At 43.2% G+C, this 27,889-nt stretch overlaps 4 protein-coding genes and 3 non-coding genes across 21 annotated transcripts; 2 read left to right on the plus strand and 5 right to left on the minus strand.

The window, feature by feature from the left end:
• Nucleotides 1-654: 654 nt before the first annotated feature.
• On the minus strand, nucleotides 655-5,946 carry aadat (aminoadipate aminotransferase). 5 transcript variants are annotated; one of them, XM_029141904.3, is made up of 15 exons: nucleotides 5,542-5,633; nucleotides 5,391-5,445; nucleotides 5,188-5,259; nucleotides 4,723-4,891; nucleotides 4,505-4,637; nucleotides 4,360-4,434; nucleotides 4,070-4,279; nucleotides 3,880-3,945; nucleotides 3,684-3,766; nucleotides 3,082-3,178; nucleotides 2,555-2,616; nucleotides 2,406-2,470; nucleotides 1,642-1,748; nucleotides 1,102-1,203; nucleotides 655-1,005 (listed from the first exon to the last, which is right to left on the minus strand). In XM_029141904.3, the coding sequence occupies exons 3-15, from the start codon at nucleotides 5,252-5,254 to the stop codon at nucleotides 964-966; spliced, it is 1,278 nt and encodes a 425-aa protein (XP_028997737.1). In that variant the 5' UTR covers nucleotides 5,255-5,259; nucleotides 5,391-5,445; nucleotides 5,542-5,633; the 3' UTR covers nucleotides 655-963. The 5 variants fall into 5 exon arrangements, with proteins under 5 accessions (XP_028997737.1, XP_028997745.1, XP_028997754.1 ...); XM_029141912.3 differs by lacking the exons at nucleotides 5,391-5,445; nucleotides 5,542-5,633 and adding an exon at nucleotides 5,807-5,946; XM_029141921.3 differs by lacking the exon at nucleotides 5,391-5,445 and having other exon boundaries at nucleotides 5,585-5,682.
• Nucleotides 5,304-8,213, plus strand: ino80b (INO80 complex subunit B). Of its 2 annotated transcripts, none has more exons than XM_055506038.1 (6): nucleotides 5,304-5,443; nucleotides 6,188-6,296; nucleotides 6,634-6,814; nucleotides 6,904-7,055; nucleotides 7,142-7,311; nucleotides 7,393-8,213. In XM_055506038.1, the coding sequence occupies exons 2-6, from the start codon at nucleotides 6,257-6,259 to the stop codon at nucleotides 7,855-7,857; spliced, it is 1,008 nt and encodes a 335-aa protein (XP_055362013.1). In that variant the 5' UTR covers nucleotides 5,304-5,443; nucleotides 6,188-6,256; the 3' UTR covers nucleotides 7,858-8,213. The 2 variants fall into 2 exon arrangements, with proteins under 2 accessions (XP_055362013.1, XP_028997793.1); XM_029141960.3 differs by lacking the exon at nucleotides 5,304-5,443 and adding an exon at nucleotides 5,945-6,085.
• Nucleotides 8,194-20,269, minus strand: intu (inturned planar cell polarity protein). 4 transcript variants are annotated; one of them, XM_029141805.3, is made up of 19 exons: nucleotides 20,130-20,269; nucleotides 19,976-20,039; nucleotides 18,302-18,372; nucleotides 17,777-18,231; nucleotides 16,878-16,963; nucleotides 14,189-14,401; nucleotides 12,728-12,846; nucleotides 12,477-12,566; nucleotides 12,082-12,159; nucleotides 11,577-11,760; nucleotides 11,281-11,334; nucleotides 11,031-11,093; nucleotides 10,724-10,939; nucleotides 10,536-10,628; nucleotides 10,022-10,429; nucleotides 9,766-9,860; nucleotides 9,494-9,683; nucleotides 8,952-9,094; nucleotides 8,194-8,797 (listed from the first exon to the last, which is right to left on the minus strand). In XM_029141805.3, exons 4-19 carry the CDS (start codon nucleotides 18,015-18,017, stop codon nucleotides 8,686-8,688), a joined length of 2,385 nt encoding a protein of 794 aa, XP_028997638.1. In that variant the 5' UTR covers nucleotides 18,018-18,231; nucleotides 18,302-18,372; nucleotides 19,976-20,039; nucleotides 20,130-20,269; the 3' UTR covers nucleotides 8,194-8,685. The 4 variants fall into 4 exon arrangements, with proteins under 4 accessions (XP_028997638.1, XP_028997648.1, XP_028997627.1 ...); XM_029141815.3 differs by lacking the exons at nucleotides 19,976-20,039; nucleotides 20,130-20,269 and adding an exon at nucleotides 19,223-19,912; XM_029141794.3 differs by lacking the exon at nucleotides 20,130-20,269 and having other exon boundaries at nucleotides 17,777-18,372; nucleotides 19,976-20,116.
• trmt10b (tRNA methyltransferase 10B) lies at nucleotides 20,235-27,364 on the plus strand. 7 transcript variants are annotated; one of them, XM_041069804.2, is made up of 9 exons: nucleotides 20,235-20,367; nucleotides 23,877-23,972; nucleotides 24,215-24,323; nucleotides 24,442-24,575; nucleotides 24,661-24,834; nucleotides 25,042-25,120; nucleotides 25,516-25,583; nucleotides 25,793-25,916; nucleotides 25,997-27,364. In XM_041069804.2, the coding sequence occupies exons 1-9, from the start codon at nucleotides 20,302-20,304 to the stop codon at nucleotides 26,119-26,121; spliced, it is 975 nt and encodes a 324-aa protein (XP_040925738.1). In that variant the 5' UTR covers nucleotides 20,235-20,301; the 3' UTR covers nucleotides 26,122-27,364. The 7 variants fall into 7 exon arrangements, with proteins under 7 accessions (XP_040925738.1, XP_028997832.2, XP_028997824.2 ...); XM_029141999.3 differs by having other exon boundaries at nucleotides 24,682-24,834; XM_029141991.3 differs by having other exon boundaries at nucleotides 24,445-24,575.
• LOC114851519 (small nucleolar RNA U3) lies at nucleotides 20,872-21,086 on the minus strand. The gene has a single exon (XR_003785141.1). It is a non-coding gene; the product is annotated as a small nucleolar RNA U3 (small nucleolar RNA).
• Nucleotides 21,785-21,999, minus strand: LOC114851522 (small nucleolar RNA U3). The gene has a single exon (XR_003785144.1). It is a non-coding gene; the product is annotated as a small nucleolar RNA U3 (small nucleolar RNA).
• LOC114851520 (small nucleolar RNA U3) lies at nucleotides 22,620-22,834 on the minus strand. The gene has a single exon (XR_003785142.1). It is a non-coding gene; the product is annotated as a small nucleolar RNA U3 (small nucleolar RNA).
• Nucleotides 27,365-27,889: the final 525 nt, after the last annotated feature.

Here is a 27,889-nt window from a genome sequence, read left to right on the forward strand (position 1 = left end):
GGATATTTCAGGGAACCTGGGTTTCTGTTGTTCCAGGCTGAACCTCTTCATAAGATGTAACCTCAAGTGATTTTAATCTGTGAAGAAACAGCTGCAGTAACTAATACATTCACATACAAACATGTGCTGCGTGGCCTCAGTTCTAGATCAAGATGTTCCTCATGTATTAACCCATTATTTAACACTCTTGATTATGAGTGCTTTTATTTTAAAGCTCCATTACGTCTCCACCAGCGTTTTTTATCACCCACCATGTGACTCTCCTGTTAATATTTACTGGAACCAGTCTTAAGGTATTTTTTGATGTATACTCAACCTGTGCGTGAGGATCCAGATACCTCTTCCACTATGGCAGCAAGAGTTCTGCAAATAAGTGTTGCAAGAGCCGGACTGGTGAGCCGGGCCTCTGACCTCGTTCTGCTTTGTGGCTCTCAGCTGTACACAAACATTTCTCAGCACATTGCACACACACGGCTGCATATTAACACAGCAGGGAGAGAGTGTGTGCGAAGGAAATAAAAACACTTTCACCAAAGACGGGCTGAGGTTGATCTTGACCCAATCGGGTTGATGAAGGGCTGCAGACGAGCTGGTGCCGCTTAGTTTGGGACACGGACACAGAAACGTACTGCACAGACTTCAGCCACAACACAGAACGATAAAAAATTAATTTATTTTGTCCTACATGGAACAGACGAAGACATCTGCACTGTAGCGTATTTATGGAGCAGCCTGTAATGAGGTCAAACTCTCACAGGTGTTTGCTCTAAAAAGAACAAAAATGCCTGCGACAAAAAATAGAAACTAAAACATTTTCTCTAAAATCCTCTTTTGTTTTAAAGATTAGATTAGATCAGATCTAATCACATCATAATAATACAGCATTATTAGTTGTAAACATATTTTGTAGGTTTTAAAGCTTTCAGAAATAAAAACAGTTTGCTTAAAAACAATTATTTCTCATCACAGAGCTTCTTTGATGAGCAGAGAGAGTCTTCTGAAAGCCTGCAGAACGAGCAGAGATGAGTCAGTTGAGGAAAGCAGCTGCATGTGGTTTTGTGTGTGTGTGTGTGTGTGTGTGTGTGTGTGTGTGTGCGCGACCTCATCAATCTGCTCTGGTGATGATAGAGAAAACGCGGCTCTGACGTAGGGGCAGGGGAGAGTGCTGTTGATCATAAAGACGCCTCCAGGAACCAGCAGCACCTTTAACACACGGAAACAACAGCTGAATCACGATACGAATGTTGTCTCAGAAGCGCGTTTTCTGACCATTAGAATGTGAGGACGGGTCTGAGGGCAGTCGTTCAAGTCTTTTTGTTTGTTTTTAGTGTTTCTCCTGCTCTGCCACCCCTCACACTGGGTGAGGGGAGGGTTTAAATACCCAGCGCTGCAGGAGAGCAGCCTCCTGTGCAGGGACCTTCAGTTTCATGAGGCAGCAGGGAACTGCAGACACTCAGTGCGTGTGTGTGGGAGGCTGCACCCACTCACACTGGGCACAATGGCTGCTTTACACTCTCCATCCTACTCACGTCTGATGCACGACGTTCAGCAAAGCAGCAAAGGAACGTCCTGGACGTGTTGACGTCACGTGGCCACATCTCAAATGTGGCTGCGAGGATCGTGTTGTTCGTCAGTTCTCACCTCTTTCTCCAGCGCCTTCTCCATGATGAGCCGCTGCGTGTCGGCGATGCCCTTTAGTCTGATCCACAGGAACATGCCTGCTGACGGGACGTGCCACTCTGCCACATCTACACACACGAGGAGCTTATTCAATGGCTACTGAGGCATGGCTTAAAATAAAGCTGGAAAGAAACCCATCTAACTAACATCCAGGCGGGCGTCAGCCCTCGCCCTTCCTGCTCCGGCATAAATAAATAAACAGCAGGTCTGAATTTTAATAACTGACGTTCCTTTAGCCTAGCACTATAACAACTACTGTATTTAGGCCCAGCATGACTGCAAAAACAAGATCTCTGCATAATTAGTCAAGCCTCAGTCTAATTGATACGACAGCAGGAATTAACATCTGTTTTATGTGACGACACATCCGGCATTTTGTTCCTGTTAAGAGCAGCCTGTTTATGACATGGTTGGGTGTTTCTGTGTAAACAAACTAAACTTGTGTTTACATAGAGAGTCTCCTAATAAACATGCACTGCATTTCCATCCATCTTTCGGTTTCCTGTTGCGTTGCTACAATGGCACCAGCTGTAAACTGAGCAGCAGGACACTGGCTGCACCAGGACCCACTCATTAGAACAATACGGTGATACAGTCCTTAAACGATGTCTGGAGTGGATCTGCTGGACTGACTGGAGTTAAGCTGTTTGAAGCTGAGGCTAGGCTTATCTGGTTATGAAAGGGTTTATACACTGTGCTGTGTATTGAGGGGGTTGCTGTCAAACCTTTCAGCCACTTGTCAGCGGAGCAGATCATGGCGTCGCGTTGTTTCCTGTAAAACTCGATCACCCTGCAAGACAGAAGACAGCCTGATGCACCGCAGTCCGACGGTCCGCTCACCATCAGGTCTGCAGGTACCAGACCAGTACGGTACCTTTCTATGTGCTGAAGAAAACCCTCCTGACCCCAGCTGTGCAACAGCTGAGACACGATGAGCTGAAACAAACAGGTTGAAAGTGTGAGGCCTGAGCTCAGCTCAAGATGACAGCAGACAAACCATTTCTGTCAGTTATCTCTTTTCTTCATCACTGGTTTAGTTTTAACCTGCTCATGTTTCCCATCTGTTGTTAAAACTAGTTTATATTACATGGAAAAAAGTAGACTAGGGACTGGATCAGGATGGTAACAGATCCTAATTAATCCTCCTCTTCACTCCTCTGCAGCTGCTGCTAATCCGAACAGAGCAGAACTTCTTATTTTAGCTGTGACGTGACAACAAACCCTTTGCCTTTTGTTGTGTTTGAGTAGTGTTGGTGCAAAGGAAGCCCGAGGGCCGTAAACTGACAACTGTGTGGTGACTCTCATTAAAATCCGCTTTACTGTCATGGAGAGTGGTTAAACTGCCTGTGTGCTAGTATGTGAGTGAGGTGGAGGCTGCAGGCGTGGTGCTGTTGGGTCCACCTGTGTGAAGGTGCTGGTGTGCATCGTGGAGGCCTGGATGTGCAGCACCACCCGCTCCACCAGCGGCTTGGGACCAGTTACGAAGCCGATTCTCAGCCTGAAGCGAAACCACACAGACACAAAGCAAAGGCATAAACAAGCTGCCGCAGTTACACCTGGAACTGCTCCCACAGCGAGTTATGTAATACTGTATTTACTGTATTTACTCCTCGACTTATTATCCAAGGAAATAGCAGAAAACATTGTCAACTGCAAAGAAGGAAACCAGGTGAAGGTCATACTGAATACATGCATTCAGAGAGGCTCTGTGTCTAAAAGAACATTTTTCCACATCCACCTAAACTGTTTTAGTAATCCACTTTACAGTCTGCTGACATCTTTGCATCAAGGAAGCAAATTACACCTTGGGACAAACTGGAAAACCACACCCTGCTTAACTGGCCGGTCTTGACTTGTTGAAGGAAAAGCAGCAGTGTTGTTCTGTAGCAGAGTAAACTGTTGAAGGGTGACAGCGGATCTTCACATGCTCTGGTATTACAAACACACACACACACACACACACACACACACACACACACACACACACACACAAAGACGCTCACCCCGACGACAGGATCTTAGAGAAGGAGTCGGTCCTGATGATCCTCCCGTCAACATCCATGGAGAGGAACGTGGGAGCCAACGGCTGCCAGCGTGAATCACACAGGAGGCATTAATTGAGCCATTTATTAACAATCTACAGACAACTGTTAAAAAACTGTTTATCATAAGCGAGGGCGGTGAGAGATTTCTGTGTACCTTGTTAAACTGGAGGAAATAATAAGGGTCATCCTCGATGATGAGCATGTCATACTGCTGGGCTAACTGTTAAAACGCAGAACGTTAAAACACCCTGATGCTCAACAAGCTGTGGTGACTCAGACCTCTGTGCTGCTCGTCCACTCGCTCGTCCTGGACGTTTGTTTATCGCTACGCACGGAAGACTGACCTCATACACTTGCTGCTTCCTCTCAGGCGTCAGGGAGGCACCGGTAGGGTTTCCTCCGTTGGGGATGGTGTACAGGATCTTAGGAGCCGTGCTGCCGGGAGCGTGGACCTGCGACGGGTCCCACCGAGACAAGATCTCCTTCAGCGCTGACGGGACGATGCCGTGCTGATCGCTGGGGACGCTGATTATATTGCACCCGAGTGGCTGAAGCTACAGTAGTGAGAGGACGTCTGAAGGTTACAGCAGCGCAGGAACGCCGTGTTTGTGTTGTTGCAGAGGCGGGGTCTTACTGCCGCCAGCGTGCCCGGGTACGTGGGAGCGTCCAGCAGAACGTTGTCTCCTGGGTTGACCAACATCTCAAACACCTAAAAGCCCCAAAACAGAAATGACGACAGCAATCACTAGAGCGGGTGAAACGCTGCTGCGCGTCCCTACCTTACAGAGCCCCTCCTGGCTCCCCGTCGTCACACACACGTCCATCTGGCCGTTCTCGGGGCTGTAGCTGGCTGTCGGAGGGTTATGGAGCTGCTTCTGCAGGTTCTTCATCCACGTCAGCAGCTCGGGAATTCTACACAAGTGGCCACGAGTGTTCTCACGCTGATCAAACTCCAGATGTGCTATTAAGAGCGTCCCAAGTGAACCCCCCCCCTCACCCATTAGAGGCTGAATACTGCAGGGCCCTCTTCATAGCAGCCTCATCAAAGGTGACCGTGTCTCCATGCCTCACCTTGATGGAGGCCGACAGGAAGGGGAAGGTGCTGGGGTTGGGTGCTCCTCCAGCCAGAGAGATCAGGGACGGAGGCGAGCGTTGCTGCAGCTCAGCTTCGTGCGGGAGGAGGCAGAGACCACGATTCAGGAGTAAATACAGAATCCGAAAGTGTGTGTATGTAAGAATGTGTGACGTCCGCAGAAATTAATTACATTTTATTAGTTTGTGTTGTGTTTAAGGTTGTGTTCGTTCTTTCTATGGTGAACATGAAGGTTATTTGATAATTTTTAAATGAATTGATTGTTTATGGAATTTACTAAATGTGAAATTATTTCCATTCATATTTCTACACGACCAAAAGCAGGTGTCTGCAGGGCTGAAGGCTTTCATGATGAGCTCCAATACTCACTCAGCATCCTGATGGGAGAAGGTTTCCTGGCTGCACTAACAGCTGTCAGGAATCTTGCGTAATTCATTGTCTCTGCAAAAATAGTGGATGAATATTCATACATAAATATATGTATCCTTTAAAACATAGACGAATGAATGCCTATTCGTTTTTGAGTTTTCAGGGGACATGGAGCAGATTGGCGGTCACTTTCAGTGACTGACCAGCAGAGCTCGGCTGTGGCCACGTTAACACGGCGGCGCAGCGGTAACACGAGGTCTGTGTAAAGCAACACACAACCGACTTAAAGTGAGACAACTCGCACCAACGGAGCACCTGCACTGAACGCACAGCGACAGTAACACAAACATTTACCGTTAGTCGAGGCGCTAACTCGACAACTTCAGCCGTAACTGACCTCGCTCCGGTGGCGCAGGGGATTCTGGTCAATGAGTGTTTTGGTGACTGCTGGTCAGTAGCAACCAACCGCAATGTACGTTACACGAACTACAATACCCACCTCAAAACAAATACACGATTAGCTATCTGTTTCGCTTTACGGATGAATGTAGCTTAATTTTTTTAGTATGCTTAGTATGTTCTGTAGAAACTAAATTCATTTAGTAGCGGTCCACCTTACCGGTCTTTTGTGACTGCCGACACGTTTTTCCTCCTGTCTCCGCTAGAGGGCAGTCATTCGCTTCCACAACGGCGATAGCGGACGAAGCAGACGAACTTCCGCCGTGTTAGCGTCCGTTAGCCTAGCTCATGTTGTTTGACAGAACATGCTATTCTCCTAATTACTGACTTCTGGAAACCGGACAAAATGTCTCTGCTGCAATTGTACATTTTAGATTCTTCCTAAAAGCCAGGGGTATCGGACTTAATCTGCAAACGTTTACTTTTAGCTTTTAAAAAGGTACAGTGAAGAATTCCTCCTTTTTAGGTCTGCAGTTTACTTTGTATTTTAACTTCCGCCCCTTGTCGTTTAACTGTTGTTTTTATTTTTTTGTGTTCGAAGTTCTGCTGCTATGTAGAGCTGCATCTTAGCTTCAGCGTCGTCGGTGTTTACGTCCCTGTTGTCGTTTAGATGGGGAAAAGGAAAGACATGATTCACCCCAGGTTTCTCGGTGAGTAACCTCCACGTTGAACATGTTACGTTCTATACTGGAAAATACAAATATCAAATGTCTGCAGTGAATACGAACACATTTCTCGGGTAACAATTGTAATCCATGGCAAGTGACTTGGTTTATGATTTATTTACGAAATACAGCAGTTAAGATTGAGCACAAACTGCCTGGTGTCGGTGTGTAGTGGTTGCTCTGATGCTGCTTCAGTCGTGTTCTTACAGTGAAGTCTGTTCTACTGAGAAAAAAGCAGAACCACAAAACGCCTGTTCTACAAGCTGCTATATATCAATAGTAACAATGCTGACTTGGACTTTTCTTCTTGTGTTCTCTCCAGGTGAAGGCAGCTCCAGCCTGCACAGTGTTCACAAGCGGAAACACAAAAAGCACAAAAAACACAAGCGGAAGCACCACAGCTTCAACGAGGTCCCAGAACCCGAGCCAGTCATGGTTCCGCGGCCGCCTCCGCAGCTCAGGCTCAAGATCAAATTAGGAGGACAAACACTAGGAACCAAGAGGTGAGACAAGACGGGACAAGGAGGTGTGGTTGATTTGGGGTTTTTATTTTGATCAGAACATAATGGTCTTATGGGCTTTGTGGTTGCAGTGTTCCCACTTTCACTGTGCATCCTGGCGTGGCCCGCCCCCCCTCGCCTTTGATGATTATTGATAATGATGGTGATGATGATGACGACGATGATGATGATGAGGAAGAGGATGAGCCCTCTGTGCCTCTGGAGCAGTATCGTGCCTGGCTAGGTAAGCTAGAGGCTAGAAATTTACTGGGTCAGGATATGATAATCGTACTTTGGTCTTAGTTATATATTGTGTTCACTGTGTATCAGATGAAGACAGCAACCTGGCAACATCTCCTCTGCCAGACATGGACTCGGACTCCATGCTGGGACCTGTGGACGAGGAGGAAAGGTGGCTTGATGCTCTGGAGAAGGGAGAGCTTGATGACAATGGAGAGCTGAAGAAAGAGATCGATGAGTCTCTGCTCACCGCCAGACAGGTGAAGTCTGCAAGAAAAAAGGTTATGCATTTACAAAAGAAGACGTTTGTATTTGATTTTCTCTTTGCTGTTCTTCTTCAGAAAGCCCTGCTACACAAGCAGCAGAGCCAGCCACTCCTGGAGCTGCCCATGGGCTACAAGGAGAAGGAGATGACTGCAGAGATGATGCAGAAAAGGGAGGAACGAGCTCGAAAGAGACGCCTGCAGGCCGCCAAGAAGGCTGAAGAGAACAAGAACCAGACAATAGAGAGACTCACTAAAACCAGCAAAGCAAAGATCAAGAGCATGAGGGAGAGGAAGTCCAAGCAGAACCAGTGTCTCATGGTGCGATACAGTGACTCTGTTCAGGGTATGGCCATCTCTTTCCCTACAGGGGTCCCAGCCCTGGCCCAGAAACCTCCCTGTCCTCCACCTCCTGCCGCAGTGACTTGTGGGGTCAGCGGCTGCTCAAACATCAAGAAGTACTCGTGCTCAAAGACCGGGGTTCCTCTCTGTAGCCTTGAGTGTTACAAGAGGAACCTGCTGCTTGTTCAGGGAGCAGCCTAAAATGTACAGGCTACGCAGATGTGGAAGGTACCACACGAACTGTGACTGTGATTTTGAACATGTGAATTTACTTTTTATTTCACCTCAGCTTTTTATGTTTGTAGAAGTGTCATAGTAACAATAATACTAATGGCTTCACCTGTGCTAGTTAAATCATGTACACTGCAAAACTGAAATTTAATAATCTTATCTATCATCTGTTTATGAAGTAAACATTTGATGACAGCTTTAGAAAATCTTTGTTTTACAAACATTACTTCCACTAGCTTCAATATTTAATATTACCAATGAGAATATATTGTTTAGTGAATGAGAGTCAGTTAATCACAGGAGGAATAAAAGAGAGTATTTCTTTATTTATCTGTGTTGTAACAGTTAATTTCCATACAAAACTATACAAATTTAAAATAATTAGTTTGCAATGTCATACGCAGTCAAAATATCAACACATTTGCTTTGCCAACGCTGAATGGGCACAGCAGCTTAATATTTACTGGTACAGCTTAATCAACTTTCAGGCAGAACAGCTGCGTCCTCTGAAGATCTTCTCTGAGCCTGTAGAAGATTTACTCCAAACATGAGGTATTTATTGAATTAAGGCTTTTCATCCTAAAAACACACAACAGCCAAGAACAGATGTGATCTGGTTGAAGAATAAAACACAAAAATTCCATGGTTTAAAAATGAGGCCAGGAGTCCGCTCTGCTTAAGGCCACATTCACACACTGAGGCACTTTGCAAGAATTTGATTTTGTGTAGCTGCTTTGTAGACCATCGCACAAAAAGTTTAAGTTACATTCCTGAGAATTCAACAAGCGAGCTGATGAATTACACGGCCAGACCGAAGGACAGTCTGAAGGCCATCTCTACAGGAACCTCTGCAACAGAGTCATGGAAGCACACGTAGAACTCCTGAGGGACGGGCTCGAGCAACATTCGTCTGAAACACAGGAAAAGAGAATGGAAGAAAAAATGTAACAAATGGTGCAGGAAAATGCAGACTTTGACATTACTGAAGTACCCCAACTGATCTCAAAACATTTAAGCCTTGAGGATCAATTCTAAACCACTAATCCATGTTGTTGTCAACGTACCCTATGACCCAGTAAGTCATGGTTGGAGCAGGTTTCCTCTGATCGGTCCAGTTCTCAGGTTTACACTGGAACAGAACTCCGTGTTCCTTCACGGGGCCCAGACCCCAACCCCCACCCTGAGGCCTGTCTGCTGCCCTACGAGCCTGCAGCAGATCACATCAAAATGAAGCACATTAACACACAGATGTGTTAGTTATGTGCCTTTTGGATTTGACAGAGCGGAATTGAGGCTGCAAAGGAGCAGATGAGAACTTAAACCACTTCTAGTAAAATAAAATTTATTCGAGTCAGCAATAGCAGCCAACACAAAAATGCACTCGCTGGCTATGGAGAGGAGGATGTGGTTTTACAGTGTTATACAGTTGTTTCTGCTTGAGCTGTTTTGTCTCTGTGGAAACACTAAATCTAGTTCTATACTTGAAATTGATAAGTGTGAGTTCCTGTGGCCTCGTTGACCTCCAGTCCTATTGCAGCAGATTGGTTTAGTGGTAAAATGAGGGTGAGCTGACATCCATTCGTAACTAGTGTAACGTGAGCCTCACCCTGGCAGGCAGGCTCTGCTGGAACGCAGCCCGTATGGAGAGGCAGCAGTGGTGGAAGTTGCGGATGAGCTGTGGGTGAATGGAGCCGCTCAGCTGAGCCACTTCTCTGTGAGTGGGAGCGATGAAGATTCCCTGAACAGTTTCCATCAGGACGTAGTGGAACAGAGTGTTCTCGGTGCCTGAGGTCAGTCTGTCACAAGCAAAGCATAGATTGACACCGTTTGTGAGACGTTCGGTGAGTTCTTCTTTACAGTAATTCATCAGTCACTCACTTCATAGTGTTATACATGTCCTCCGTCTCCCTCTCAGTCAGCGTCTTCTTTAGGGTCCCTAGGTAAAATGGGTTTGGGTGCTTCATCCTGGGGATCTGTCAGGACATGCAACAGTCTATTATACACCTAAATGCTGTATATTGTTTTATGAGAATCATAACACTACTAATATTTTAAAACTTGGGTATCCTGGTGTTGAAGTGGTTAAAATGTGTCCAGGGTGTCAAACTTCCACATATTTAAAGGTCTCTTGTACCTTGAAGAGGCTTCCACTGCCTCCACTCCCATCAGAACCTCCAGACCCAAAAGAGTCCCGTCGACCCCCCAGCTTCCTTGCTGGGTCCGGTGTGGAATGTGGACTGAACCCTGAGCCAGCATCCATGTGTCCCTCACTCCCACTGTCTGACGGGCTTCTCTGGGGGCTCGGCCTTCTGGACCTCTCCTTGAACAAACTTCGGCCTCGGGACCTGGATGAGGAGCCTTTCACTGCTCCTGCTAGTTTGCTGAAGACTGGGGAGGAAGAGGCCAGACTGTCCAGGCGGTCGCGGGCCGTGGACGCAGGGAGGAACCAGTCGGCGCAGGACAGGCACGGAGCTGGTGGAGCACTGAGACGCTCCTCGATACCGGCCTCCAACGCCTCCAACTGTAACAGCGTGGCCTTCACCTGAGACAAGAACATAGACAGTTTTAGTTTAATCTCTTCATCGCAAAATTAATCAAATTCTTACAGCCATGTATTAAGTAGCAGCGTTTCTTCAGTAGAGCCTGACCTGATCCACATAAACACAGTCAGGTCCTGTGGCGCCTGAGGCTGGTGAAGCACAGCCTCCTGCTTCTAACAGCACACACTGCATGAAGTGTCTCTGATGGGGAGCGAATGAGAAACATGAGGGAATGGACAAGAAACTCCAACTAAAGCATCAGTCCAGTCCGTCCTGGCTTCATCCCTAACCCTCACCAGTCCCACAATGAGCAGGAAGTGCCGACCCTGTGGCTGGCTATATCCCGGTGCTATGCTGCCGCTGCCGGTTCTCTGCTGGGGAAACACCTCCCTCCAGATGACCAGCTGACCCACGCGCTGCTCAGAGGCCAGTGGCAGCAGGCAGTAGTGCTGGCAGTACAGGCAAACATCCAACAGGTCCTCCTTCGGCAGATGGTTGGCGATCAGGTAGGACTGGCAGACAGCGAGACCAAGTAAGGCGTGATGCCACCAGGGGAAGATTCAAGTTTCACAGACACTGAAATGTGTGTGTGGTGTTACTTACTTTATAGAACAAACAGCAGCCAAGAATCACATACAGACGCCTCAGGCCAAAAAAGTCCTCAGACTGTAATAAAACAGAAAAAAACTGCATCAAAGTCAGTTCAGCTTTAAAAGGAAGGTTCTGAATATGAGACAGGAAACTTTCAGCATTACCAGTGTCTGACTGGCTTGAAGTCATTGGACTATATGTAATTAAATGATTTTAATTAAATGTCTGTCAGCACATTCAACACACCAATACAGGGTCTCACCATTTCTCCAAAATCAGAAGATTCAAAGTCAGACAGAACAGTATCCACCTCCATCTGCATACAGATAAAAACAGATGATAACTTCCAGCATGTGCCTTAGTGCCATTTTCCAGCATAACACTAGAGGGACCCAAAGAGAGACACCTGGAAAGGACCTCAAGTTCACTCACTACTTAGCAGCACCACTATAACCTGATTGAGTTTAGCACATTCATGTTCTCATTTACTGCTGCTCCATGACAATATAAGATCTGTAACTCTGCTCCCAGGACTAATGTGCAAACTTAGAGGTGCACCTTGATTTCTGGAGGCAGTGCGAGCCATCGGACCGCTGGCAGTCCATCGAGGAAGAGGGTCCCTGAGATGTCAGGGACTTGGGCTGAGGAGCTGTCCATCAAGCGAGACGGCTGTATGAGCTGCTGGAAGAACAGGCAGAAGAAATGGTCCAACTTGGGAGCGTGGTCGGTCTTACAGAAGGCACTGAGGACGACATGATGAAACAGAAACATCTGCGTCATGGTTTATATGAAGTCCAACTGTTTGACGGCTCTTACAAATAATGAGCTAGTTAAGGAGATAATTAGCGAAAATAAAAATCAGCTAATCACTGATTAATTAGAAGAGGCCACAAGAATTGACTGGGCTTTTCTGATTTTTTTTTACAACCACTGTAGTTAAATATGTTCTTTAGCTTTATATCAGTAAAATATGTTTTATGTCAGTGAATTTAGCATTAAATATGAAACAGGAAGTTTCAAGCAGCTCTCTCAGCAGGACAGAGGAAAGAGACGAGCCACCAACCTGTCCAAAGAGCCGTACATCACTTTTAGTGTGCGGACTATGTCTCCCACCACCGTCTGGAGGTACAGCAGTGGGACCCTGGAGGGAAGTGGAAAAATGTCAGATACTGGATGAAGTTCAGCTTCAGTGGATGTATTAATCAAACATTTGTACGACCAGGAGTTTTATTCCACGCGTTCCCTAGCAACTGGTGATTATATTCACCATGATGTGCGTATTTCCAGGTGATGAAATTGTTTGAGTTCACCTGGTTGCCCAAAACATTATTAATAAGTATCATTGTTAATTGTTACTTTACACCCACGAGCCTCATTTGGAACCATTTTTTAGGTGTTTCTACTTTTAGGTCTTTACTTGGATGTGAGAGCTGGACCAGTCTGATGATCTGTGTGTACCTGTCAGCAGGAAGACCAATGACCAGCAGGTTGGTGCTTTCCTTCCAGTAGCCCACATGAACCAGATGTTTGTCGAGAATGAGAGATGAGCTGAGGGAGAAAAGACAGACAGCCAATGAATGAGAACATAAACAGCCAGTGATGAAAAGGCAGAACTGGCAGAAAACTGAGAATTCGGGGGCAATGGAACCGAACTAACTAGATTAAAACAGACCTCGTGCCTTCATTATTTATCCAACGCATGGCACTACCTGATGATCCTCCCTCCTGTGACATTCTCCAGCATGTCGCACAGCGTCAGAAAGATCCCTCTCACTCCTTTCAGCTGGCTGGAGGCCTCGGACACCGGGTACTGGTACAAGATCTCCTCCTGCACGCAGACACACACACATGCACACACTCTAATCTCCTGTTGAAGTGTTGCTTCGTGTGACAAACATTCAGCAGCAGTGGAAATCTGTGGAAAACCTTCCAAAAAAAGCAATAGTGATATAGAAAAATATAAAATGTGTGTTGTTGGCACCAAAATGTATGTTATCTCTGAATTATGGACAACAAAAAATAATGAACAGCTGAACCACAGGGCGATTGTTGTGTGGTTTCACCGCAGTCAAACCCACCTTCACTCACAATAAACTAAAATGTTTAAAACTTTAAAAATGTCCATGTGTTTCAATTTGCAGAGTAAAGTAAACAAGTTCAGGACATCCAGGAATTGGATTAAAGGTCAAGGAGCTTTTTATCTCAGTGCTTTGGGGGAAATGACTGCTCACAGTTCATCTTTGAGAAGCTGCTGGACCAAACAGTGCAGAAAAAGTCTCTCTGCAGCACATTGTTGTGATATTAGTATTCGTCCCAGCATGTTGGCAACGCTGAGCAATGCGTGGTGGATAAGAACGGAGCTGCTGAGAGGATCAGAGGACAGAGGGGTGGGTGAGGGGATAAAAACCTTGAATGAACGACCTCTTTCAGCCTTGGCAACCACAACAAAGACACGAACGGCTGCCAATGGAAGATATTCACCTTCAGGGTCAAAACCGTGTGCATGGAGTCTGAGTGCATCTGAAAACCCACCATCACAGAGAAACCTTTCAGCTGCACTGTCAAAAACCTCACGACCAAATCATTATGCAGTTAAAATTAAAAAACACCACCACTCAAAATGTCACCCTGCAATCAAAGGACTAAAAAAATCAAAGTCAGGGTTTAAGCGGTTTCACTCACAGCACTGTCATTTAAGAGCTAGAGCGCTGGTTGATGTGGCTCCAGACAAGCTGTGCTCTTTATCTCTGCTGCTGTTTGGGTCAAGATAAAAACAAGTGTGGCTCACAGACACACAGTGGAGCTGCAGAACCACGGAGTACAACCATGAAGAAAACACAAAACTGCCAGTAGTCATCCACAGGGACAATGTGACTAGAAGGTGTTGACCAGCATGTGAGAGGCAGTTTCATGTTCAAACACTGTACTGAAGGCAAATGACTGTGTCACTGCAGCCAAAAGGAGTGTGTGTCCCCCTAAACATTCAGCTTCACATTAGCTTTAGCATTAGCAGCTTCACTCACAGACACACACCTTCTACACATGTACAGCTTCAAAGCAGCCTGTCCAGTCAACTGTAGGTTCAGACACCTGAAAAGTTGTGAAATCAAGCTTTCGTGGCAACATTTAGGTTTACTTTGTTTACTTTCTTTCGAACATTCCTAACTGACCTCCTCCTCAGGCGATGCAGAGTCCAGCTTGAGTGACAGGTACATAACGACATGTGGGATGTGTCCTATAGACATCTGAAGCTCTGTGGTGTCCTCCCCCCACAGCAGACGCACCAGCTGGCTGACCGGCGGAGAGGCCTTGGTCGGACGCGCCGGCGACGAGTCCGCAGAGCTGCAGCTGTCTGCTGAGGCCGTCTCCAAGGTCAACCTCACCTGGAAGGAGGTGAGCACGGAAAATGAAGGTCGTAAAGAAAGAAGAAGCAGAGGAGGAAACGAAAAAGCAGCATTGTTACATAACTGCGAGAGTTTTCGTTCATTTCTACAAAACCTGCAGGTCGCCATGGCTACACGGGATTAGACTTGGCAAAGGCTGAGGAAAGTAGAGGTGAGCATGTGTGCTGGCTTTCCAACGGGGAGAAAAAATTAAACCATTACTCAAGGAAAAGCCTGAAAAGGCGAACGGCAGGATGGCGATTGTCAGAGCGAAAGTGACACAGACATGCAGACCAAACCGCAGTCTAACAAATAGCAGGCGTGTGTGTGTGTGTGTGTGTGTGTGTGTGTGTGTGTGTGTGTGTGTGTGTGTGTGTGTGTGTGTGTGTGTGTGTGTGTGTGTGTGTGTGTGTGTGTGTGTGTGTGTGTTGGACAAAATTAAAACCAGACCACTGCAAACCCAAGAAACAGTGGCAGGACAAGAAACAGCCCATCTTCTGTAGTTCAGGCAGGTTTTTTTTTACTTTCCACATCCCAGTGCTCTACTTCACATTGTCGTTCATAGCAAATTGCAATGGAAACAGAAACAGCAGCGTGGAAATCCTACATGGAAACGCATGTAGGCCAGATGCAAGGAGGATCCTGCCTCTGGTAAAACAATCTACTGCATTGTGTTACTTTAAGTTGCAATCCAGTCTGAAATAAGTGAAACTGCAGAGAAACTAAGTGTGAGTTTGTTTTGACATAAAGCAGTTCAATTGTGGCGTCTTTGTTTCTAGTGGAGGTATAAAGTTAAATGATCATAAAGATGGTTTATCGTCACATAAAGTTACAGTTACAGTTTTGCTGTTTCACATATTAGTTGTGTAACTCAGAGGCAAAGGAAAAATCCTACAAAGGATAAAGTCAGAGACTCCATACTTTTCTCTCACGGACACATTTGGCAGAATAGAGGAGATTGTGCAGGGATTTGACCTCAAACCACCACAGATGCATTTGGTGTTTTAACCATCTGATCTCTGCTGGACGCAGCCCAGCTACACTGTGGTGTTTCATTGAAATGTAATGTAAAAAAAGCTTTTTATTGAACACTTTCACTGCTTTACTCAGAATTTCTGGAACAATTGAGCCAAGTTAGGAAAACTAGCCAACTTTTGGTTAATAATATTTTAACTAACTAGCATTTTAACTGTGCTAATGGAGAGAGGAAGGGTTATTTGCTGGTTAAAATGTTGAAACAGTATTTTTCCAAGGCAGCGATGTCTTGCAGACCTCTCTAAGGCCTGTCAGTATAACCACAGGCCACCCGCCTCTCCAACAGGCGCCGACATCTGGGCTTTCAGCCATTTTAGCCATTTTTAGGGGTATTATTAAAGAAGAGCTGCGTAGCGGAACACTGTGAGTGTCCCCTTCACTGGTGACGCTGACTCGTTAGCAGTGGATGAAACAACTGTGAAAACTGATTTAAAGTTATGGCATCACTGATTTGTAAAGACTCGTGAAGGACAGCAGAGACAGTGTTGATTAGATTATATTCATGCAAAAAACAAGCAAGGTTGGCTGAATAACTGCACAACTTACTCTGGTGATAAATACTAAGGATGTGGTTAAAGCGGAGTGTGCTCTCACTGGGATTCCAGTCTGTTGATGTCAGTCATTTAACACTTGTTGGTGGAAGAACACACACACACAAATGCACAAGCGAGTAAGCAGCTCATTCGCTTAGTAAATGGCAGTGGACCGACTTCCAGACTAATAGTGGCCGCTCCAGATATAATAAGTACTGTTTGGGTTCCATCTCTGAGGCCTGGCGCAGAAAAAACCATCTGCTGGCGCTCACTCACTAACAAACAATAATCATTCTGTCAGCAATACGACTCTATTTCAAGTTATGCGAGAGCAATCGAAGCAACAGAGGAACCTTGTGTTTTTCCAAAAAAAATCGACTCCGCTGTTTTCCGACAATGTAATTTAGTTTCCGACTACATCTTCTAATCAGCTGACTTTTCACTACCACAACAGCTTCCTGTTGCACCGAAAAGCAGTCGCACCACAGTCCCGTCTCTCCGCCGTGTTTGCCATCAACCCTGCACTCACTCTGTCATTTGCAAATTCCTACTTTTTGATGGCCTGAAATGCACGACTGAGGCGCAGACTATGGAAGCTACTGATCAAAGGGTCATTTCGTAGGGATTGAGGGTTTGTGCTGTTTAGAAGCCATGGCTTCTGCTTTCTATACACATTCTCGCTGCATCCAGTGCATTTAAAGGGAATTTAATGTTCTGTCCAGGTTTGTGACAGAAACAGTCACACACACTTTAAATGGAGCAAAGCTGCCAGTAAAACTCTGCACCATGCGTTATATTGCATGAGATGATCCTAATAAAAACAATAAGTGATGCTGAGTGAAACCACTTCAAATGCTGAGCGTGCAGAATGATTTATATGGGTTTTTGGTAGACGCAGTCAAACGAACCTGTGTTGGACCTGGAATGCAGGACAGAACCCGCTCAATGTTTTCTGAGGTTACGTCCACATCGTCCACAGCTACGAGAACATCACCTGAAAATAACACACAGAAAGAAACACTAGTCAAATAGTAAATACAATTGAAGTTGTTACTTAATTAACACATGTTTACATTTTTCTGCCACATGAAGGAGGCACATGAAGCACTCTGTCTTTTCTTAAAAGTCAATCTAATGTCAGTGCAACAAAAAGCACCTCAAACCTCCTCTGAGCTTCACCTGCCACATCTCAGTAATGGAGCCCGTTTATGTATTTGACCACTCTAATGGTTTAGGCATGTAGCTGTGCTGCATGAAAGCTTCTCTAAACAGTAACTCATGTGGATAGTCGTTTGTGGTAGAGCACAACTGGCATTCCTGTGTCTGCAACCAACGACTGGCCAGCGATTAGCCCAGATACAAAGCACAGACTCTTTACTGCAGCACCAGGCAGATTCATTGGCTCCGCACAACAGCCTCCTCCGATTTCTAAAATGAACTTTATGGTTTAACAGAGAGGAGAAGATAGATTTGTTATGTTACAGTCGTTATTTTTTTCAAGAATGCGACTCTGAATGCGTTGTAAGGATTGGAAGCTGGGCCTTGGCAGCATTTTAGTGTGGTGTGCTGATTCATGACTATTAGCGACTGTTAGTGAAATCATAAATACACCATAGCTGCATTTTGCAAGTTGTTTCATTTTTTGAAGGGGATGAATATTTGTCACAAAGCTACTATTGTTAGCTTAAGAAATATTTCTCTAGAGCTCAGGCTTCTTAGCTTTGACCCTCATCACCTATAAAACATAAGACATGCAAACACATGTAGATTTAGATTTTGGTTTTAAAAATCTGAACTGTGGACTCACCAATCAGTATGTGGCCGCTTTTAATGGCTGGGCTGTTTGGTATCAATCCATGAATAGTCAGTCTTTCCGCCTGTGGAGTGACTGTGGGGTCTCTCTGCCCCCTGCTCCAGGAGGAGCGGTGCACCACGCCTAGCAGAGCCTCCAGCAGGCCTCCGCTGTCTGAGACACATGCTGATGACCCTACAAGACGTTTGGGGTTGAGGTAGACACACACCTCCTTCAGCTGCTGCTGCTGAACCATCACGCCTTGCCTGTGACCCGGCTGGTTCTTCAGAATAGATGCTGGTTGTGACGCGCTGCCTTTCCCCCCATCCTTTCCTCTTCCTTTGTGCAGAGACGGGTGTCGCTTCCTCCTCAGGATCCTGGCCAGCCTCTTCAGCGCAGGCTCCCCTTTGGTCCGTGAACCACATCGCTGTTTCCTGTTTTGCTCTGTGATGACCTCGTCCTCCTTCTCACTAAAGTGAACGTGATTAGTGGACACACCTTGGCTGGCGTTGGCATGGGCCAATGCAGCCTCCTCCTCACCTTCACTTAACTCCAGGTAGAAAAGCTCTCCATTCTTCTGTATGTCATCCAGCCACTCTGGTTCCAAGTCACTGAGAGAAAATAGATCATTGGACGCTTGACATGAGAAGATGAGCTGTATGAAACTACCAGACAGAGTGACCAATGGTGACAGACATGATGGTTTACATGACTCTTAGTAATTGGTCAGACACTTTTATCAAAGCCAGCTTACAAACTCAGTGACACTTCCAACAGGCTGAATGGACAAAAACCTGCTCTTCCTTCTGAGCCACATACACTGACAGCCTGCCATCATAACCACATGGTAAATAATTAGTCCTGGGAGGAATAAGAGTAAGAATATTACCTCTTTTGAACTGTTTCTGTTTTTAATCATATACTGTAATTAAAGTAATTACATGCTTGAGCACAAGGGCGGGAGGACACCCTCAGAGCTTGGCTTCTTTGGGCCTCTCTACTTTTAAACCTGCTTTAAAGAACCTGTGGTGGCTGCTTTGACATGACATCCATAAACGCACGAGGCCGGCACGAAGCATACAATTATTTATGAAGGCTGACCTCCCAAATTGAAAACATTCCCACCGAGCTAGCAACGCGACCAGAGGAGGATGTGGAAGCTGTGCAGATGTGGTGACGCTCTTTCTTTGCTAAACTGCTGCTTTAACTACAGCTACAATACAAGACTAATTAATGAATCAAACAAACGCAATTCAAGTGTACACGAATTACACTTGTTTTATAACAATATTTAACCGAGTCAACCATGAACCAGCCCCACGCCACCAAAAGTAACTTCTCCTTCATAGACTGGAATGTTCAAACACAGTCGTACTAATTTTAAAAACCGCCATATTCTCTTCTGCAGGTGAGAACATCTACTGTTTAGTTTATTGTGTCAGGTATTATTTATTTTCTTACTCTGAACAGTCGGAGCTCCTGAAACTCGATGATGTGGATTCACGGTCATTACCGTCGTCGCGCTCCTCGTTGCTACCTTTGACTAATGTTTGACTCCCATAAACACGTTTGTCGCAATTAGCAACAGCCATTTTGTTCAACTGTCGTCTAGTTTCCCATGCGATCCCTAAACGAGTCTGTAAAAACCGAACTTGTGGTTGAACAACCATGAGATTTTCTCGCCATATTGTTAGCGATGATAAGCGGTCCGGCAAGACCACGTGATGCGTGTTATAGGATCTGATTGGCGGACAGCTCAGTTGCCGTGACAACGGAGAAGCTTTCAGGATGGGGGCCGGGTAGTAGGAAAAAGCAGCTAAGTTGGCAGCGCGGAGTCCTCGTCACAATAAATAATGCATCAACTACTCAGACAACACCACGAAGCTGATCAAATAATGTTTATACGCTATTTAAGCTTAGTGAAACAAACGTTATAAAGACAATAAAAAACATTTTACAAATGCAGCAAACTCTCTATCACAAACCTACGCTTGAATACAATTATTGTTCTTGTTAAGGATGAAAAAAAACATCTGACCGTTCGACCAATAAAATAACACACGAGACACATGTGCTTTAAAAGTTTATAGCTCGGTTTTTTTAATTTCTTAAGGAATTTAACAAATGGCTAAACTAAAGTTTATTTTTACTTTATTAAAAAAGGTTCATTTAGGTATTTGTACCGTCATTTGACAGCGCTGAGTCTATACTGACCTGTAAAGGAGAACGCTGCGAACAGAATCGAAGTCGTCCAAATTCCTATAGTATGAACATCCATCTATAGAAATGTTAAACATCATTTGTTTTTCATGTTTTCTCCGCCACCAAAACGTCCAGTTTAGGAAGCTTCAATTTTTTTACCCTTTACCTCCAGGAAGAGTAGAAGAAAAAAAATCAGAACTTAAGTCCTTCCCTCGGGTCTGTGTGAAGGTTCTGGCCACATAAACGCCATCGCTCAGACTGAGCACCAGAGTCCTGCTTCAGTTTCTCCCGTCAATCACAGCGGACGCTTCCACGCGGAGAACAGAGTTCGGTGCCGTATGGCGGGTTCGGAGTGTTTCTCCGCCCCAGCACAGCGGAATTTGCCGCAGCGGTCTTCTTGGCAGGTGAAGTCAAGGCCCGCCCACTCTGCGCTACCAGCAAAATCGTCAGATGCCAAACCGACGTTTGTACTTTCATCAAATACAAACAGCGTAGTACTGCTACTAGCATGTGGCAGAACCACATTTAACTACACAAATTCTGATCCAATATGTATCGGTAATATATCTAGCTTCATTTTATCTGATTTTTACTTTACATACACTAGGACTTTCGACATAAAAACGTGCAAAAACAATAATCCTATTATGTAAGATTAATAAATCCTACTTTGTCGCAGATGTTATCGTTAACGCATTAGGAAAATTAAATACTCTACAAATAAATCCTAAATCTCTGGTTATAGCTATTTAAAGCATTTTTCTGAGAATTTTAACTTTTATCTGACTAATGTTAATTGCACTATAGAGAAATATACATCATCTAATGACTATATGAAATGTAACTTTTAGAAATGAATCAGTATGGAAATCGCTTTAAATTTGTATTTACATTCGACATTTAGCACTACCACTCTGATCATACTCTCTCCCTCACTGGCCCTAAGGAGCCAACGAACGGTCATCAATAGAACAGAGCATTTGAAGTAAATCAATTCTCTGAACCCGCTTCGCGCCCAGAAGAGAGTATCAATACGTCATCATCGTGGTTAGCGAGACCATCACTTTAGAAACACATCTCTTAAGTTAGATACTATAGAAATGATCCCTGAAAGTATAGTCTTAACCACTAGCTGCTTCGGCAATGTTACTAGTATAACGGCCAAAGGATTCACTGTCATGGTGCGTACACCACCGGCTATGCACCGTGATTGCTGCTGACACACTGTTTTGGTATAAACATCAATCCCAATGGAATAATGATAGTTGGTATATAATTAAAAGCCTATTTTAACTGTAAGATTAGAGAAACGTTTACTCTGTATATAATACCCATGATGCATAGCGCTCCTTCCCACCCTCTCATTGGTTGCTGTGACAGAGTAGGGCAACGTGGTGCTCTAAATGCTAACAACAACAACAACCACTGAATAGCTGTTAAATTTAGAGGCACGATTTTTTTAAAAAACGGGATTTGTACGTTAATTATGCGCACGTGTTACGCGGTGTAAACTAACGTAAAATGCAAATAATAACGCATTTTCTGCGCTTTTGTACGTATGTACGATGCGTTTCTTTCGCATTAGTAGAAGCTTAGTTGCTTGAGTATTTATTACTCTAATGATTAGCCCACCGTGGTAGTGGAAGTTGTTTGTGAAAATTATCTTAAATACTGTGTGTGAAATATTAAGGCTGGTGGAGAAGAACCTCGTTTCTGTGAATTATTTCTGTAGCAAGAAAATACACTCAATTTAATTCACAAATGTTTCTAGTTCAGTGTTAAGCTATATAAGTTAACTATCTTAAACAATATCACAGACTTCCCACTCTGATCATACTCTCTCCCTCATTATCCCTAAGGAGACAACGAACGGTCATCAAAAGAACAGAGCAATTGAAGTAAATCAAGTCTCTGAACCCGCTTCGCGCCCAGAAGAGAGTATCATTTCGTCATCATCGTGGTTAGCGAGACCATCACTTTAGAAACACATTTCTCAAGTTAGATGCTATAGAAATGATCCCTGAAAGTATAGTCTTGATTCTAAGCTAATTAAACTCTATGACTAGTACAACGGCCAAGAGCATCACTGTCATGGTGCTTACACCACTGGTTTTTGCGACGTGATTTGTTATACAAAATATTTATTATATACTGAAAATAGTTGACATGAATCTAAAATACAACATTTTATACTGGCATATTTAGACATAGTTGTGTTTAAAAAAGATTATAGTTGTTTTAGCAACAAAGCCTATTTTAGATTATCTAAATGTACAAAATACCCAGGATGCATACCGCTCTCTCGCATCTCTCATTGGTTGCTGTCACGCTAAAGTGCAACGTGGTTGCTCTACAAGCTAACAACGTTAAATAAAAAAAGGTAACAACGTATTCATAGGCACGACCTTAAACAATCCTGGCGATTTGTATGTTAATATTATCTATCAGTATATATGTAGAGTTTAAACACTAATGTTGTACTGTACAGTAAAGATGATTTACCTATGTGATGTGGGAATTATCTTAAATATAAATGGAGATTGAATTCGTTTCTGAGATTTATTGCAGCAAGAAGAGAAACACTGAATATTTAGTAAATTAAAAACGTCCACCTGAACATTTAGTAGAACTCCTTTGACTTAAACATTTGAGCACTGCCACTCTGATCATACTCTCTCCCTCACTGGCCCTAAGGAGCCAACGAACGGTCATCAATAGAACAGAGCATTTGAAGTAAATCAATTCTCTGAACCCGCTTCGCGCCCAGAAGAGAGTATCATTACGTCATCATCGTGGTTAGCGAGACCATCACTTTAGAAACACATCTCTTAAGTTAGATACTATAGAAATGATCCCTGAAAGTATAGTCTTAACCATTGCCTGTTTCGGCAATGTTACTAGTATAACGGCCAAGGGATTCACTGTCATGGTGCGTACACCACTAGTTGTTATAGGACATATTTATTAAATTCTGATAGTAAATGACATATTATCAGCGAACTACTCTAGAAAAACTATATATATACATATATACATATGTGTATTTGATATCAATCAACTTTAAAACTGGTAATTTTAGTCTGAAATACAATATTTAAAATGCATATTAAAACATAGTTTTGGTTAATACACAAATCCAAGTGAAATAATGGCTTTTATTGTTTTACTATCACAAGTCTATTTTAACTGTAAGACTACCTAAACCTTTACGATGTATAAAATACCCAGGATGCATAGCGCTTTTTCCCATTTCTCATTGGTTGCTTGACGCTACAGAATAAACTTACTTAAACTGAACAAAAAGCTAAACATATTTTACATTTTCTTTTCTTGCTTGCCTAGGCAGAGATTATTATTTATCTAATAAAACCAGATATTGTATCATGCTCCCTTCCAGAGCCCCATTATCAGTCTAGTGTATACACCAGTCTGGTGTATTTGTGAAAACCTTATCATATTGTAATTTATCCAATTAAGTTTCTTGTTATAAACATAGCTGAAACCTAAAAAAATACAATAACAAAATATAATATATACATATATATATATATATATATATATATATATATATATATATATATATATTTTTTTTTTTTTTTTTTTTTTTTTACCCCCGGAACAAGCCTGTCACGTTCTGGCCCTGCCCACTACTGTCTGTTTACGCTGACGTCAATCACATGCGCCACATGCATGTTCTTTAATTGTAAGCGACTTCTTCGACAGGCACGTTTCAGGTTAATCATATTATTCTATTTGCGATATAGTGAAAGGTCAGTTCAAAACCTCTAGTACTTTCGTGTAAAGCTTTAAGCAAAATCAGATCTTTAAACGCTTATTCAAGAAAACCGTGTTTCCCGATGATAAAGGAACGACTGAAATGGCACATAATCCATCTGATGTGTGTGAAATGCAGCTTAATGGAGTCTCAGAGGTGATGGATCTGCTTCACATAGACGTGGACATTGATATGATGAAAGGCAAGCCTGGGAAAGAAGACCTGCTGCATTCTGTAGGCTTGTTGAGTAACAGCTTAGCTAATTACTATTTCACTCTTTTTAGTTAGTCAAGATTTAGACATATAAGTTTAATTCTGTAAAATATAAACTACAGTACATACTTAAATTAGGTTTTAGGTTTTAAGTAGTAAACATGCTAACATAACATGTTCAGTGTAAGCATGCTAAAAATAAAATTACTCAGAATCAATTAAATTTTTTATGCCCCACTAATGATGTTGTGTCCAAAAACCAGAGGAACGTGTTGAGGAAGCAGCGAAACTGGGAGAGGCAGCTCGCTGCAAAAAAGAGCAAGAGGAAAGAAGAAAAGCAGAGGAGGAAGCTCAATCGCGAACAGGAGTCAGGTGATGACCAACAGCGTCAAGCAGTCATTTTGTGCATTATCAGGATTGAAGGTTATTGTAACATTGACGTTTTGACATTTTGGGCTCGTTTTTTATAATCAGTCCAATTTTTGTCCAGCAGGTGCTACAGGTAGCCCTCAGTTTACCAAACGGGTCATGAAGGCGATCACCAAAGAGCGTTTAGCTGAAGCCCAGCGTACAGGACTTAAACTGTGTGTTGACCTGAGTATGACAGATTGCATGTCTGACAAAGTAGGTGTGAATTGACCAAAAGGCTAGTTTAGATCCAAATAATGTTTCGTTTCAGACCACACCTGTTCTTATTCATGCACTTTAGATCAGTGTTTGTTTAATGCAGGAAGTAGGTCGGCTGGCTGGGCAGTTAAGAAGGATGTACGGGTCAAATAAAAAGGCAGCTCGACCTTTTCACCTGTTTCTGACCGAACTACAAGAGGACAGTCGTCTCTACAGAGAGTGTGTTCGAATGAACGAAGGCTTCCTCAACTATAAGGTGAGTTTCTATTTATTGCTGCTCTAATCTCTAATCATATTAAATTATGAAACTTTAAAAAAACAGTACATAGTTATATTTTATTATACATGTTACATGCATAGATGCATCACAGTGCCACCATTAGAGTTAATGTGTGCTTTAGTAAAGAAAGAAAAAATAATATGAATATTAGAAATTAGGGTGATTCTTTTTTGTTATTTTCAGATAGACATAACAGAGGAGAGTTGTCTGGACCTGTTTCCTCCAGAGAAACTAGTCTACCTGTCACCAGATGCTGAAGAAGGTAGGAAATTTTTAACAGAAACAAAACAGTTACATTCTTCATCTCACCAGAAGTACGTTTCATTGCAGCTTAGTCTGATGTAATGTATTTTGTGACCAGCAGAGGGAACCATATGCCCACAATTATAAAATTACTGCTGGGGTTTCTGCTGATATGTCTCATGTTCGTATTAGTTTTTCATACAGTAATAAACTGTGTTTTTTAAAAACACTAGTTAAAAATAGTGCTGCAGGGGTTATGTTTGTATTTGAATTGCTGAAATGATCTACTCAGGAACAAAAATAAATAAATAAGAAACTACTAAATCTTACACATTAAAAATAATTATATGCACAATTAATTCCACATTAAGTGTTTTGCCGTTTGATTCTCTCTTATTTTTCCTTTGTTTACAGCTTTAGAAACAGTAGATGCAGACAAGGTGTATGTCCTCGGTGGTCTGGTGGATGAAAGCATCCAGAAGGTATGAATTCAAATCACATAATGGAAGCTAGAAGTGTCCTTTTAACTTGTGTGTGCTTTTTATTTATATATTCCAATATACCTGGCATATAGAAAAAGTCACATATCTATATATCTGTTTATATATTTAAGTTTTTACTTTTACTAAGTTACTGATCACACAGGGGGCTGTCTAACAAGGGTTAGCTGTTGTTCTATGTTTCTCTACAGAAGTTGAGCTTCTCTCGCGCCAGAGAGCTGAACATCTGCACAGTAAGGCTGCCTATTGATGAGTACATGGTGAAGAAAAACAACACCAAGAACTTCCACTCAAAGATCCTGGCAGTTAATCAAGGTGAGCAATAATTTTCATTAACAAGATATTCCAAAGATGTTTTTTGTTCATCAGTAATAAAGTGTTTGTCTCTTTGCCAGTGCTTGACATCTTGTTGACCTTCTGTGATACTGGCAGCTGGATAGATGCTCTGCAGGCATGGTTCCCTCAGGGGAAGGGTTATGTCGTTACACAAGATGAGTCCTCAGCTAAGTCTGCAACATGACGTTTGATTAGTGTTGCACTTTTCACTTATATGTGCAACAGACGTGAAGTGACGATAAGAAGACAGACTATGAGTGAGTCGAACCAGTGCCTGATTAACGGTCCATTACAAGCTGCTGCTGGAGATATTTATTAATGTTCATCTGACTTCAGGAGTGTACATTAATAAATCAGGTTAACGTATCAATTATTTAGTTTTTCCACTTGTCAGAAGTTTTTTGTTCGGAAGGATTTTAAATTCCTCTATTATAGTAGATCTTTATGTGCCTTCCTGCAGAAATGCTTTGCTTCCTAAATATACGGTGTTACAGTGTACAGCTGTTGATCCTGAAATATCTGTGCAACAACACCAATGTGAATGAGTTTTTTTTCAACACCAGAACAGGTTTGACATAAAACGAGCAATATGTGCTTGAATTGAGTTATAGCCATCAGACAAGACAAGCAAAGCTGACAGAGGAAATGAGTTTGCAATTGGCAGCTTTTCCTGAAGCTACTAATATTAAGTCCAAACAATAGGCCGATACAGCACCAGGAATGTATAAACGAGAAAATAAAATGAAAATAAAACTCTTAGATGGGACCAAATCAACCGCTGGGTACATTCTTAAAAGAAAAGAAAGCAAAGTGAGGTGAATGTTGGCATGAAACTGTCTTTGATAAAGAAAAATCCCTTCACAACATGAACAGAAGCTAATGATGATCTACAATCAAGAGATGCTTTCATGAATGTAAATTAAAAAATACATTTTTTAGAGGACATTGTGTTGTTGCAGTGTCATGTGTGGCTGCAACATGCTCACTGGGATGTGACCAGTAAATGCCTTATCTGCCTTATCTCAACCCAGGAGAGCAGATAATGACTTATTGTAGGTTGGCACAGTACACTGTAGTTCTGGGAAATGAAAATCATAATTATTATTGTTTTAGATACGTGGATGTGTTGGTGTTGGTGATTTATGAAAGTGAGATTCTATTGAAGAGACTTTAAAGGTCTGTTGTTTGGTTCCCAGATTCACTAGAGTTCACCAGGCTCTGCCTCAGAGTATCAGAATTATTTGTTTGTTTGTCTAAAGAGCCCCTTTCTCTCACGTTTCCTCAAAATCACTGCTCTGGAAACTTTTCATATTTAATGAATAATTTTTATGTCTAATTCATCTGACCCCTTGGTGTCGTGTTTAAACTATTTGTTGGAACTGAAAGAATAAAACACGCTCCTCTTGTTAGTGCAGGTCTCAAACATCTGCCTGTGCCATCTGTCAAATGCCAAAACAAAATCATATTCTTGTGTGCAAAGCCACCTGTGAAGCTGCAGTGGGTCGAGTCAGCGTCTCATTCCTAGATTTCTATCAGAATCCTTATAGAAAACATTCAGACATTTTAGGAACGAAGGAATTTTGCTAAGTTTAGTTTTCACTGTTTTTCAATTCATTATTATTTATCATAGGATGGTGTTATCATGTGTTTCCTGGGATTAAACCTCAGCCCCATCCACCTCAGTGTGTTCCTCCGATGGAAAGTCAAAGGCCACTGGTCTGTCGCCATTAGGATCTTTTGGCTGTGGACATTTTGGAAACAGCATAGTACAGGATTGTCTTCCACAATGAGACATCACGCATACAGGAAACATCAGCGCAGTGGGAAGCCAGAGCGCTCCTTGTTTAGTCCTAGAGCCTGGTTTTACATCCTCTGTGCACGTCATCAGTCTGCCCTCGTGAACCACATCAACACCCGTCTCCGGACTGACTCCTCACGAGTCTCCATGCAGC

This window comes from Betta splendens, chromosome 2 (assembly GCF_900634795.4).
Source record: "Betta splendens chromosome 2, fBetSpl5.4, whole genome shotgun sequence".
Lineage (NCBI taxonomy): Eukaryota > Metazoa > Chordata > Actinopteri > Anabantiformes > Osphronemidae > Betta > Betta splendens.

Coding starts and splice junctions, on each gene's coding strand:
- aadat (XM_029141875.2), bottom strand. CDS start 5,290: ATGTATGAATATTCATCCACTATTTTTGCAGAGACAATGAATTACGCA. Junction 4,638..4,722: donor CAGTATTCAGCCTCTAATGG/GTGAGGGGGGGG, acceptor CCACTTGTGTAG/AATTCCCGAGCTGCTGACGT. Junction 1,749..2,405: donor CGCTGACAAGTGGCTGAAAG/GTTTGACAGCAA, acceptor TCGTGTGTGTAG/ATGTGGCAGAGTGGCACGTC.
- ino80b (XM_055506038.1), top strand. CDS start 6,257: ATGGGGAAAAGGAAAGACATGATTCACCCCAGGTTTCTCG. Junction 6,297..6,633: donor GATTCACCCCAGGTTTCTCG/GTGAGTAACCTC, acceptor TGTTCTCTCCAG/GTGAAGGCAGCTCCAGCCTG. Junction 7,312..7,392: donor CTCTGCTCACCGCCAGACAG/GTGAAGTCTGCA, acceptor GTTCTTCTTCAG/AAAGCCCTGCTACACAAGCA.
- intu (XM_029141789.3), bottom strand. CDS start 19,431: ATGGTTGTTCAACCACAAGTTCGGTTTTTACAGACTCGTTTAGGGATC. Junction 11,094..11,280: donor CTTCTGATTTTGGAGAAATG/GTGAGACCCTGT, acceptor GTTTTATTACAG/TCTGAGGACTTTTTTGGCCT. Junction 9,861..10,021: donor GCAGTGGAAGCCTCTTCAAG/GTACAAGAGACC, acceptor ATGTCCTGACAG/ATCCCCAGGATGAAGCACCC.
- trmt10b (XM_041069804.2), top strand. CDS start 20,302: ATGGCGGGTTCGGAGTGTTTCTCCGCCCCAGCACAGCGGAATTTGCCG. Junction 20,368..23,876: donor CGCAGCGGTCTTCTTGGCAG/GTGAAGTCAAGG, acceptor TGTGAAATGCAG/CTTAATGGAGTCTCAGAGGT. Junction 24,324..24,441: donor CAATCGCGAACAGGAGTCAG/GTGATGACCAAC, acceptor ATTTTTGTCCAG/CAGGTGCTACAGGTAGCCCT.